The 14,085-nt window shown below is 41.0% G+C and overlaps 1 protein-coding gene across 1 annotated transcript; it reads right to left on the bottom strand.

The window, feature by feature from the left end:
- Positions 1-65: 65 nt before the first annotated feature.
- dazap2 (DAZ associated protein 2) lies at positions 66-7,452 on the bottom strand. Its single transcript, XM_023804978.2, has 4 exons — positions 7,257-7,452; positions 4,081-4,199; positions 3,266-3,514; positions 66-2,972 (listed from the first exon to the last, which is right to left on the bottom strand). The coding sequence occupies exons 1-4, from the start codon at positions 7,267-7,269 to the stop codon at positions 2,844-2,846; spliced, it is 510 nt and encodes a 169-aa protein (XP_023660746.1). The 5' UTR covers positions 7,270-7,452; the 3' UTR covers positions 66-2,843.
- Positions 7,453-14,085: the final 6,633 nt, after the last annotated feature.

The following is a 14,085-nucleotide window of genomic DNA, read 5'->3' as shown; positions in this document are numbered from 1 at the left end:
CCTAATATTAAAATGGCTTTCTGTGTGTGTGTGTGTGAATACAGTAAAGAAACATAGAATTCATATTTCCAAAATACTCTCTCTTTATTTTAAATTTTAATCTTTCTTTTACATTTAGTATAAAAAGTTAAGTGCACCACAGCTCCACTACAAAATCTTTTCCAATGTCCTTTTTGTCAAGGGTCCAAATTCTTTACACACAGCACACAGTGACATTCAAATCTTTCTCAAACACCTCAGAAGATAAAATATATTCACCAGAATCCATTGTTTTTAATATATATGTACATATAAAAATGTAAGACAATCCCTGAACTATTCATGTCCACATATACTACACAGAAATGTATTTCACCCTAAAGTTTGATTGGCGCCCTTAACAGATAGTGAGCAGGACTCAGGTTACTGTGAGAGTGCTGCACCCTGTCACATGCCCTTACGGAAGGCGCAATAACCGGTGGGAAACCAGGAAAACAACATGAGCGGGTCTCTCTCTTTTTGCACTAACAGAAGTACTTTAAAGAAATGTTAAATGATTTTTGGAGAGAATAATAAAGGTTAAGTCCCTGGATATTAAACATTAGTGCAAGTGCTATTATGAAATGTATTCACAATGGGAAGACGACAAGCTTGTAGATATATTCAAAGAGTCTTGTTTGTAGTGCATAAGCAGAAAAACACTTGTTAGATATCCATCCATGCATCCCCGCTTGTCCTATGCAGGGGCGCGGGTGTCTGGAGCATATCCTAGAAGCTACGGGTGCAAGGCAGGGAACAACCCAGGATGGGGCGCCAACCCATTGCAGAGCACACACTCCATTCACGCACACATATTCACACCTACGGACAATTTGGCATCTCCACCTCAGCATTTTTTTTAGACTGTGGGGGGGAAAACCAGAGAACCTGGAGGAAACTCCATGACGACACCAGGAGAACATGCAAGCTGCACACAGGTAGAGCCGCGTCTCCAGAGCTGCGCGGTAACCATGCAAACCACTGTGCTACCGTGCTGTCAGATTAGATACCCAGTATCTAAAACGGCAAGTGAAAGTAAAGGCGTTTTAACAAGCAAATGACTATGCTGAGCAATAATTACGTCAAAAAGCATGAATAAGCACCAGCTTTGCAGTTATGTAACTGTAGAAATAATGATGTTCTGTCATTCAGTGCATGTGCATCAGCACATTAGTGTTTCATCATTCATCAATGTATGTAACACTTGCAGATAACCTTTACTTTTCAGGAAAATAATGAATCACTAATTTTGCAGTGTTTGACTAGCTGAGTACTTTTATGCAAATTATATTTCAAACATCAGGCTTTGATGATTTTAGAATATCATTATAAAATTATAATTATTATTTTTATTATTATTATAATTATATACAGGGGATATATGAGACAATTTTGAAACTGAACCGCATCACAATGGAACCACTACTGTTGATCTTTTTCCTTACACTTGACTATGTAATATTTAAAAAATAAGTGACAGCCACTGAATAATAAATGGAGAGATAAATTATACCATTAAGTATAAAGTCTAAAACTTAGCCCACCCTAGGTTCACCGTAAAAGACTGACTTTTTAACTTTGCTTAACACTACAGCATTACCTCAGAATGGTCTCACTAAAACACGCTCTTTCAAGGAAAAGGTGTTTCAGCTTCACCACCTCTGGGAATATCTACATCCTAGGCTGATATCAATATCACAATGCTCACATGTTAAAATTTCACTGGAATTTTCTCTTTAATAAAGTGAAACTGCATGTTATTCAGCATTAAACTGTATCCAGCCTTCTTAAATGATCAATTGATTATACACTGTAACTCTAGATTATCAATATAATTGTTTTGAATATAAAAATGTAGCTTTTTTTATCATTACCCATATTTCAGGAAGGATATTAAAGTGATATACTAATTATGCTTTGGGTAAGAAAAAGCAAATGATATACAGTAACTCTACATGCTAGAAAACGTTACAGGACATGTGCTACACAGTTTAAGTTGTACTAAAGGAAACTCTGACCTAGATGTCAGGCAAAACACAATGACACTGATATTTTAATGTTATGATGCCAACCACTCCTTCCAATCCAGACTACAATGTGACCTACACTGCAATTAATTTCAGGATACTTCTAAAGTTTGATTTTTTTTCCTAAGTAAGGGTGCGTTGAAAATTTTGGCACCTGATAATGTTCATCTATATTTGCCCTGAAAGGTGTGATCTCTGTTTCCATCACATCTAATTTTATTGTTAGGCTGCTTCTGACAGTTCTGAATTGTAATTCTAAAGATAGAATGTGTGAAACAGGATACATATGAAACATCCCATCTGGTTTAGATAATCAATTGATTTACAGGATAATTTTATATCAGAATGTGATTATTATTACAAGGCATATTTAATATTTGATGTAGAACTGAAAAAGGGATCCTTAATGCTGCACTACAAGGAAAACATTTTTTTTGAGGAAGATGCTTACGAAGACTAAAGAAAATGCAATTTCTGTTTTTCTATACACTGACTTAAAAATGGGGGGGGCTTTCCCCCAATGTAATCCCCAGTGTACAGTGCACTGAAAATATTCAGAAGACGGTACTCCAAGTTTCCAACATGCTGCTGTTTGTTTGGTAGCCGTGCCTTCCTATTGGGCAACTTTACATGGACTCTGGCTCGGGCAAGCGGAGCACTGCACCTTGAGGTTGGGCAATAACATATTACATTCTGTTAGGTGATATCAGTATTGCAGCAAGCAGCCCTGGGGAAGGTGACGGACGAGGGTGTTTGATGGGGTGAAGAGGGCCACAGGAGCCCAGATAGTATTGGGTGTTACCAGATGGTGTAGCCCCCATTGGAACCCCCCAGAAAGAAGTTGTTCTTGCGCTGTGCCATCACCAAGTTGGCGCCGTGCATGGCTGCGAGCTGCGCTGCATTGGGCAGGTGCCCAGGGGGAGGGGGCTGTGGAAATACAAGCGATCAACACGATTGGACCATAAGTTATAGTGCTGACAGTGCACTTGCAGAGGCCAGTATCAGTACAGGACAGTGTTGGGTGTACTGGACTCATCAATATTCATGTCAAGGCTCTTATGGGAATAACAAGGTTTTGAAAGCTAAAGTGGACCAGAATTTCATATACCATCAGCCTCTGATGTTTCAGCGCCCTAGCTTTCGAAGCCTCCATTGCATATCAACCAATAGGTGACACATCCTGTAAGCAAATGTGAAAGATACTCAGGGTCACTACTCACAGGAAGGGTGGTGCTGCCGCTCGGCCCAAAGCGGGCTCCTGCGTCGAAGCCACCATCTACCAGCACTGTGGAGCCCGGTGGATACAGAGCGCTCACTGGGTAGTACGCCATGGGGATGGTGTGGCTCATTGGTCCGATCGGCAGAGTCTGCGGCAGGGGCACAAACATCTGCGTGCCGGGGTAGGCCGCGGAGATGTGCGGCAGCTGGCCCGGGGCCTGGGGCGCGTGCATGTACCTGGGCTGGTAAATCTGCAAAGGAGAGATGTGGAGCGGGAACAGAACAGGAAGACAGAACAGAGAAGGAAGCGCATAAGAAAACCACCCCCAGCGTGGCCTGCTGTGTGCAAGCAAGCAACATGGCAGCACAGATATTCAGTGAACAGAGGAGACTCAAAGCCTCTCACATGCTCTGAATTACAGCAATCAAAACAATTCCCATAGCTAAATTTAACTGTAAAAACAGAAGGCAAAGTGATCTGTTATAATTATGATGTGCATGACTTATAATAGTCACATAATACCTAGTCAAAACTGCACCTGTTCATTGGTTGCTGAGCTTAAACTGTCTCATAGGTTGAGTGGAAAGAATCAACAATTTTTTTGAACATGTTGCACAAACACAATAACAGTGGGATGGGATGTCCTTTTGGGACAACCATATAAACTTATGTCATCTCACGGCAGGAGTGCCGAAAAGTTTTGACTTGTAACATGTCTTGCTGTACACAGAAAGGCTGACCATCAGCGTCTGGCCTGTTTCAGGCTTGGCCAGCAGTGTTTCAGGCAGAATTTTGTTCAGGCAGATCAGGGGTCACCTCAGAATATGAAGGGGGGGCCTCGGAATAGGGCGGTGCCTGAGGGGAGACCTGCATTCCGGGAGGGTAGAGCGCTGTGCCGGGTTGTGGGGGGTACACAGCTTGCTGGGGATAGGAGGCTGAAACGCAGACATGGAAGGAAAAACACTATGTTGAGTTTTTAGACAATGGCCATGAATAAGGACATGAAATCTATACTGAATACCTAACAAAAACTTCACATACGCCAGTATGATCTGCAATGCATTTTGGGAGGATAGTAATATAAAATAATAATACTGTATTATTAATAACCATTTTAATCATTTGGGGGGGATTTTAACTCTTGTAATCAGGTATAAAGATGTTACAGAATAATAAACAAGAAGGTCATTACCAAAATAGAAAATACTTAGAAAACTCCTAATTAAATCTTTGCTCGAATGAAGCTTTTGCTTTTGCCTTCTCTCAAACTCTTTCTCAAATTATTCTTCCATAACCATGAGCACAGAAATTCATACATACACAGGGTAAGCTGGAGCCGGTCTCTCTAACATGAACAATGCATTTGCACTTCTTGTTCTTCAGATCATATGTGTTTCCTTCTACAGGTCGAACTCCACACTAGATCCAGATCCACAACCCCGAAGGTTGTGGTCCAGCCCTAATTTAACACAGATAATCAGGTCCTTCAGTAGCATCTTAATATCAGAACCAGCTTGGCTCCAAACATAGTTGGCTCTAATGCTGGAATGCTGCTGTAGGACCTGATTTTCTGTAATTCCCCCAAAGATAGCGTGAGGAGCTTGGACATTCAGGAGGAGTTCAAAACTGAGCCACTGCTCCTCTGCTTTAGATGGGACAAGTTGAGGTGGTTCTAGCATCTGTCTACAGCCCCTTTCAGACAAAGGCTATATGGAAATGTCCAAAACTGTTGGTCATGGAAGCCCACTGGTCTTCACCCTGCTAATTCCCTACTACAAAGTCCGGATCAATTCTGATTGACCCACATGTGAATGGAGTAGGAAATTTTCCGGAGAATTCCCCAAGAGCAAGCGGGTGCATAGCTGACATTTTTATCATGCGACTGGTGCGAAAACAGTACGAATACAATTAGTCAGAAAATTCTGTCGGTAAGAAAAACCTGAAAATGTCCAACAGGCTCAAAGAACAGAGAGAGACTTGATTGTGTATGATCGTATTACAAACCGGCGACGTGATGGCGGTGTATTCTGAACTAAGGCGCAGGTAAACAGCAAACACCTTTGATGTGCTGTAAATGAAACACTGTGATTTCTGCAGTGTACTTTTTGCATCGTGTCCTGCCTCCTGTATGCTCTACTCAACCCCCCCAGCCCCCACTCGTCTAAACAATTCCAGAGTATTTCTAGGAGGGTGTGAACATGTCTGACACATAAAATCTCAGGTTTGTGTTCCACATGTGTGAAAGGGCTTATTTTGTCCCTACCAATGTTGAAAGCAAACCTACGCCCTTGAAAGTGTGTAATTTCTTAACCCTTGTAATGAACTATCTTACTACTTCTCATTCTTCATGTTATTTTCTGTGTAATTTAAGGTGGTTAGTATGGTGTAAGCTGGAATGGTTTTACTTTATGTAATATCTTACATTGTATTCATATTTCAGGTTAATCTTAGGTCTATATCAGCCATCAGCGGCTTATTCTGCTCAGGGCTGTAGGGCTGCCTGAATGCCTGTAACCTATCCTAGGTAGCTGAGGCCTAAGGCATGGTTACACCCAGGATGAGACCCCAGTCCATTGCAGGGAAAGCACATATACAGACACACCCAAGCACAGGCATTATAGTACGTAACAATATATATCAATCAAAAAGCTTATCTTGGTCAGAATTGTGAGGGTGGGTACAGGACACAAGGCAGGGATATACCTTGTTAGTCAAAGAAAATGTTTGAAGTGCAAATTTTCTCAGGAACGGACACAATTTAACATTAAAAAACAGGCACATTAACAGTAACATAATAAAAACTAACAGGAATTTCTTCTTTGTTCCAAAAAGTTACTGGTATCTTGTTGATACACCATATCAGCTGCCAATCCAGCATTTGCTAAATTGTACCACCATCAATTAATTGTATTAGCCTTATAACTGGATGAGGTATTGGTTAGCAAAACATGGTTTGCTATTGGTCGAGCTAAAACATACATGAATGTATTGGATGGTTGCTGCAAATACTGTAAGTGTATTACATTGTCTGGCCTTACCCCTTACCTTCTATTTTTATTTTTTGGCGAATTTTACAGATTTTTTTGCTGAAGACTATGATATATAATGTAACATTATATGCAAACTAAATATACTTAATCTCTTCAGCAAAATAAGTTTGCAAAAAATTACAAGGTAAGATCAGAGAATGTAATACATTTCAATGATTGTGTGAGACATAAATATTGCAGTTACAGAATTCGTAGACTACATGATGAAACACTCCCATGCATACAGAATTTCACATGAAATGACAAAATTAAACAAACGTGTAAAATCAGATATGTTATGTTCACGGTTAGTAGTATGTTTATGACGGAATCATGCAATTACGAACGGTAAAAGTAACGTTAGTGCAACAAATGTACCGAATGAACCTTGCGCAAAACCAGAGTGCCAGCAGACCGATTCGGTGAAATACAACCATAGGCTACAGCTGAAGAAGGATTACCCATCTATTTATGACGATGCCCATCTATTTATGACGGAAACGTCATAATGGCTCCCGACGTCATAAAGAGGACCTGCTGTAGCTCGCGCTGTGAGCTGCAGCCACAGCTCGGCGTGCTTTGCTCAAAATGGCCATTCTGGTGCTCAGTCAACGGGAAATTGTGACCACTGTTCGAGGTCGTGCGTCCTCCGCTTTAGTCAAATATTTTGATAAATGGTGTTTAAAAATCTCACAGTTTTGCAAATTCCCGCAAAGTAAAGAGTGCGAACCAATACCCGGCCACCATAATGTCTTTGTTTATAAAATTCCCCCACACTATATCAACAATCTAACGATCTGTAGTGTAGCTATATTTATGTTATTTGTACCTGCAGAAGCGATGTGTTAGGGGCAGCCGCAACCCAGCCAGCTAACACAATCGAAATATGTCATAAAAACGCGAGTATCTAGCTGGATAGCATAGCTCCGCTATGATACATGATATATTCAAATTGCATCGTACCTTTATTGTTCATTGTCCAAAATTGTCGTGTGCTACAATCCAAGTGTGTCAAAGGTTGAAAGTATATCTTGGCCTTCTGAATAACATAAAAACAGTGTCGATGATGCTAAGTATCAGCTTTTCACTTCCTTGTTTTAGCTGCAGACTCTTCTGTTTGTGTTGTTGCGGTCGCTGTACGTCATCTTCGCTTCACCACGCCCTCAGTTTTTTGAACTACGCAGTTCTACATGAATAACAGTAATATCCGTTATGTTATTTTGCCTCGAAAAGCTACAATTACACTTCACACTAATATTTACAAAAGTATATATAAGAAACACATCTATCACCATGTTTGATCACATAATGACGACTATGAATATTCTTAACAAAGCCTGAAATTTCTATATTTCTATTATCGTGTACCCAATGTAACGTAATAAAAGGAAATTGTTACATGACACGACACGTTTTCTATGACCTGAAAAGGAAAATTATTTACTTTGAACAGATTTTTATTTAGAGGATACTGTAGTGCTGCAGTTCATATTATATACTCTTAACCATTCAAATCTGATTATTGATTATATATGTACATTGTATATCTGGAAATATTTGAAAATCAAATAATTGACCCAATAATGTTCATCTTTTTGTTCTAATCCTGCTCTTTGAATAATTTTCTGCTTGATCAGTTATATACTGTGGTGACAGAAGGTTTTCAATCTTCCACGTCTGTATGTATGTTATCAGTAACATCAGATGACCCATTTTACAGCTGATCAGTAAAGATCGCTTTTTCCAATAAAGAGAACACACCTAAGCTCAATGTTTTCCATTAAGACATCTATCCATCTTCTACAAACACTTATCCCACACCAGGCCATGGTGAGCATGGAGTTTACCCAGAAGCACAGAACAGGATGCAGGGGACTCACTCACATGCAGATATATTAACGAGAGGCCTGACCAGCATTCTGCCACCATGTGTCGTTAGAGGAAGCTATCTAAATTCTGCATGTATGTGTCCTTAGAAGGTAACATATACTCCATCCATCCATCCATCTTCTGAAACCACTTGTCCTATTCAGGGTCACAAGTGGCCTGGAGCCTATGGGCACAAAGCAGGAAACATCCAAGGCTGGAGCACCAACCCACCACAGGACACACTCACACCTATAGGTAATTTGGTAACACAGTTTAGATTGTGGTGGGGAAACTAGGGTACCCAGAGAAAACCCCACAACAACTAGGGGAGAGCATGCAAACTCCACACACAGAACACTGGTGGAGGCTTGAACCTAGGTCCCCGAACTGTGGGGCAACAGTGCTAACCACTGCACCACCGTACCACCCCCGACATATACTCAAATACGTTATATGGACAAAAATATTGGGACACACTCCTTTATCATATAATTCAGGTGTTTCATTCAGACCCATTGGCACAGGTGTATAAAATCAAGCCCACAGCCATGCAGTCAGGTTTACAAACGTTTTTTGAAAGAATGGGAACTTCCTCTGGCATTAACTCCAGCACAATAACTGTGCGCCGGGAGCTTCATGGAATGGGCTTCCATGGCCGAGCAGCTGCATGACAGCCTCACATCACTGAACACAATGGCAAACAGTGGTGTAATGCATGCTGCCACTGGAAATATGTTCTGTGAAGTGATAAATCACACTTGGTGAAACACAGTTCTGTCTGGCAGTCTCATAGATGTGGATACCAGGAGTATGTTACCTGCCTGACTGCATTGTGCCAACTGTAAAGTCTGGTAGAGAGAGGAGTTATATTTTTTTCCGGGCGTTGGTCTAGGCCCCTTAGTTCCAGTGAAGTCTTAATGCTTCAGCATACCAAGACATTTTGGACAATTCTATGCTTCCAACTCTGTGGGAACAGTTTGGGGAAGGCCCTTTTCTGTTCCAGCATGACTGTGCCTCAGTGCACAAAGCAAGGTCCATAAAGACACGGTTGGGTGAGTTTGCTGTGAAAGAACCGGACTGGCCGACACAGAGCCCTGACCTCAACCCCACTGAACACCTTTGGGATGAACTATAATGGAGATTGCAAACAAGGCCTTCACTTCCAACGTCAGTGCCTGACCTCACAAATGCTGTTCTTAATGAATGGGCAAAAACTCCCACAGACACACTCCAACATCTTGTGGAAAGTCACAGGAAAAACAATAATTGTAACATGCACAGATGTGACTCTATATATATATATATATATATATATATATATATATATAAATTGCTTGTGCTGAAGATATATAATTATTATATGCTCGGTGGAATAAGGGCTCTGCATGGCCGGGTTGTCCTGGGGTCGACTGGTGGATCTTGGGAGCAGAACTGGGCACCTAAACCTAGGAAATGATGGAATGGGATTTAAGGGAGCCTGATCTGTACTTTGTCAACACCTAGGAAGGAGAAATGAATGGCTTCGCAGAAAAGAATACATAAATTATGCAAGTAGTTGGTCCACAGGGAGGGAACTCCCTATGAAACAGAAAATGGATTTAGGAGAGCTTGGCTGGAGGCCTAGAGATCCATCACTTATACGTGTATTCTTATTACAAAGTGGATAGCTTATTAAGATAAAGATTAAGATTAACTTTATTGATCCTAGGGGGAAATTCTCGTGCATACAGCAGCATGAACATAATGCACAGATGAACATACAAACGTATAGTGCCAAACAGACAAGATACACAGACAGTACACACAGTGTAAAGTAAACATGATTCAAACACAGTACACAAATAAATGAAATACTATGAAAAACAGAATGTAATACTAAAAATAAATATGTAAAGATAAGAGGGAGTTTGGTGGGTAGTTCAGGCAGTTTGTTAGGTCAAGACACTCCTGTAAGACACATGTTATCGAATCCTTGAAGTCGTTTATGCTCTGATCTGAAGGGATCCGGAATCAATCAAAAAGTATGAGACTGCAATACACCTTTTACAGAAGGGAAGGCAAAGGTACAACTCTCTGCTGACCAAGACATGGAAGCAAATGAGTAAGAGAATGTCACAGATGAAACAAGCCGTTAGTGTATGAGGCCTTGTCCACATGTACACGCATATTTTTAAAAATGTAGCTTTTCAGAGACTCCATTTTCAGTGTCCACGTATAGACAGGAAAAACAGAGTTTTTGGCTGGTAAAATTAGGATGTGCACTGTTGTCACCTTGATGTCAGACATTAGCTGTTTTTAGCCAAGCAGAATTGGTAATATGGGTTCTGATTGGCCAAAATGGCTTTATGGTCAGAGTTATATCGCCACCTGCTGGTTTGGCATGCTCTTTACGGCGCGTTTTAGTGTTTTCATATGGACAGAGATTTTTTTTTAATAAAGGAGGAAAAACACCATTTTTAAAAATACCTGTGTACATATGGACAAGGCCTAATATAGGGAGGAATCAGGTCCAATGAGGGAGAATCAGGTTGGTTGTTTTAAGTGTCTGTATATCCTTCATGGGCGTCACCGCCATTAAATCTCACATTTCATAATTATTCGTTTGGACCCCCCCCCCCCCCCCATTTAACATAAAATATTAGTTTTATGCCAGTGTGTCCCCCCACATTCAAAATGCTTCTGACACCCCTGATATCCTTGGACAAGAATAAAGGAACAAATAACATAAACTCACCTGTTTTGTATTCCTATTATTTTTCTGTGACAGATTCTTGATAATAATTATAGATACTTTATTGATCCCCATGCCTCCCTCAACTTGCTTTCTGTAGGTGAGAGCAAGCTGTTTGTGAAGAACAGCCTCCTGGTACAACACCCAGGGTGCTGGGGATTAAGGGCCTTGCTCAAGGATCCACAGACATGCCAAGGCTGGGTTTGAACCAGCAACCTTCTGATCACAAGCACGGAGGCTTAGCCCACTGGTCACATGCTGCCTCCACCAGTTGTTCATCGTAAGATCATAAAAAGCAAAGTCAGATGGAACGCATGCCGATGCCAGGCAGATGCTGTTGAGCATGAACATAAATTTAAGTATGAACATGTTCCTACAAATACTGTGGGGGTTGATTTGCTCCCTACCAATGTTTATACCAAACCTACATCTTTGCTGTTAGGTAATAATAATAAGGTAGAAACAGGAGAAGCTGTGGTGAGGAAAAAAAGAAGAACAGCTAGATAGTGACAGTGTGCTTCTATCATCAGTCCCTCCCTCTCTAGCACCATCGCCTTATGTTCCAGCACAACAGGCCTTGGCCACTGTCCAAGGTGGACTGCAGCCAGGAGATCCAGGAGAAATATGAGACCGCTAGCACAGTGCAGATAGGAATGGAGCAGCTGCAGAGAGCGGAGGAGAGATCACACAGTGCTACTGTGGCAGAGCGTGCAAAGCTGCATCTACAACCACATGTAGGTGGGCATAACAGAAACCAGATCCCTCCCAACATCTATCTCCAAAAGCCTTTGGTGGAGATGCCCAACCCACCCCATGGCGAGGACAGGCCGGGCAACCTGAAGCTGTCAAGGTCCAAAGGAACTGGCACGTACTAAAGGTGCAAGCAGTGGCACTGGCCCTGCCTGACCCCATCCAGCGGGGCAGTGTGAAGCCTTGGAGCAGTCAGATTCACTGTATCAACCAACTGGCAGGCTTTACAGGATTCACTGAAGGCCGTGTTTCCATTCCATGTGGACTGGCAGAAGATTCAGGGTGTAAAACAGGAGCTGAAGGAAACAGTGGCTGACACCTTAGGTCGTCTCTAACAGGCTATGCAGGACCACTCCAGGATCTCCAATCAGGGGCAGTGGGAATGCGCCAAGCAGACCACCCTTCTGAATGCCTCAGACCTGAAATAAAGCCCTGCTCAACCCCACTCCTGAACAGGTGCTAAACTGTCTGAAGAAGTACAGCAGTCCATAAATCTCAAATGACAGAGCTGCGACAGTTCAGCATTAGACTTTAGATTTTAGCTAAGCACGGAAGTGTGTGTGTGCTGCCCAAAAGTGAAGCGGAGGAATCCGTTGTATCCTTATACCATTTCAGAGAATATCACTCATCATACATTAGATCTTATGGTCCATGCCTTCAGCCTTTCCAAAGCAGCGTTTTCTTTTACTGACTATTCGACATATACAAGAAAATAATGAAATTTATTAAATAAATATCAACGTGGGTCCTTAGTAAGGTGGTGATCATGTCATGATCAAAGGGGGGGACAATTGTATCTGTCAGATATAACCAGTGCTTGCATTACATGGGATAAGGACTGTGGGTGACAGGTTTGTCCTGTGGTTAACAGAGGGATCTAGGAAGACAAACAGAATTGGACCCCAAACCTGGGAAATTTTGAAACAGGGACTAAGGGATCATGATCTGTACTTTGTCGAGGCTAGTTTGTTTCTTTGATGAGTATAAGATACATCTAGGAAGGCCAGAGGAATGACTATGGCTATTTTATAAATGAATATATAAATTATGCAAGTAGTCGGTCCACAGGGAGGGAACTCCCTGTGAGAAAGAAAATGTATTTATGAGAGCTTGGCTAGAAGCCTAGAGATCCATGACTTATACATGTATTCTTATTATGAAGTGAAAAGCATATGGATTAAGTAATTTGTTAAATCTTGAGAAAAGAGACACTCGTAATATGTTATCGCATCCTTGAAGTCGTTCATGAGCTGATTAGAGGACGACCTGGAATCAATCGAAAACTAATAGAAATGGCAATAAATCTATTAGAAAAGGGAAAGTAGCGGTGGAACTCCCTGGTGAGTAAATAACCAAGATATGAGAAAGGAGAGGAGTAAGAGAATGTCACCGATTAGACAAACAACTAGTGCATAATGGGATGGAGCCGAATCCGATTACAGTGTGCGCAAAGCGCAAAGAGTGGGTCTTTAGCAGTATTTATTTTGTACAAATATTTTAAGAATAATTTGTTTTCAGTAAGTTTAAAAAAAACAAACAGTTGGTGTTTCTCGGATCTCTGAGCGCGTTTGGTGTTTGTGCTCCGCCTGCTTGTGCTGACATGACAGGAAGTCAATATAGTAGAGTGGAACAGTCTAATCAAAATATAGGCAAACCTGAGTATATTGCTTCACAAAGGGAAAAGAAATATCATTTTAACTTAACATTTTACACAAAATTACACAATATGAAACTGCAATAACAAGGATGAATCTTTCAGTTAATAATAGTATTGAGAACTATATATATATGTATATATATATATATAGTCATAGATGCGCCCGCGAGACATGCACCAACAATTGTCCTCTGATATGTTTCCACATGTTTGCCAATGCACTCCACTTACAAAAACATCAGAGCAACTATTTATTTTTGTAAATTCATTTATGGGTAAAAATGTTCATTGTATAGAACTACTGTGAGCAGAGTTTATGCTACATGTCACTCACAGTAGCCAGCAGCACCACACTGACACTTTCTTTCATTCAGCCGGATGTAGATAATAATGTGTACTTCCCTCCTGCAAATACAGCGGCAGCAGCAGTGGCGGAGGTCAGAGACTTTGTAGCAGATTTTGTAGCGAGCCTAAGCCTTCTTTGTCAAAACAAAACCATGTGTTCTTCCCTTCGAAGGCCTCCAATCTAAAGGAATACGGACGCATGGCATTTTGAGACATAAAAGATTGAAGTTTAAGGTCCAATCGAGTCAACACGTTTATATGCAGCAGGAATATTATCGTTAACGAAAACTGCAAGGAAACATTTTGTGAACTCAAATAAAATAAGATACGAAAATAAAATTTAAATTACAACTAAATGAGAATTCTCAATATTGCTTCTGGAAATGTCAAATAATTTGTTACCGTTTTTAATACTATTTAGCTAAAGTAATGATTTGATC

The sequence above is a fragment of the Paramormyrops kingsleyae genome, chromosome 6, assembly GCF_048594095.1.
Source record: "Paramormyrops kingsleyae isolate MSU_618 chromosome 6, PKINGS_0.4, whole genome shotgun sequence".
Taxonomy (NCBI): Eukaryota; Metazoa; Chordata; class Actinopteri; order Osteoglossiformes; family Mormyridae; genus Paramormyrops; species Paramormyrops kingsleyae.
Note: the sequence above shows the minus strand (reverse complement) of the source record. Positions and strands in the feature narration are given on the sequence as shown.

Bases quoted from the DNA above. Each gene is read 5' to 3' on its own strand.
- dazap2 (XM_023804978.2), bottom strand. The intron at 3,515-4,080 runs GTGACCCCTGAT...TCTCCTTTGCAG, and splicing joins CCCCCCCTTCATATTCTGAG to ATTTACCAGCCCAGGTACAT. The intron at 2,973-3,265 runs GTGAGTAGTGAC...GTATTTCCACAG, and splicing joins GCGGCAGCACCACCCTTCCT to CCCCCTCCCCCTGGGCACCT.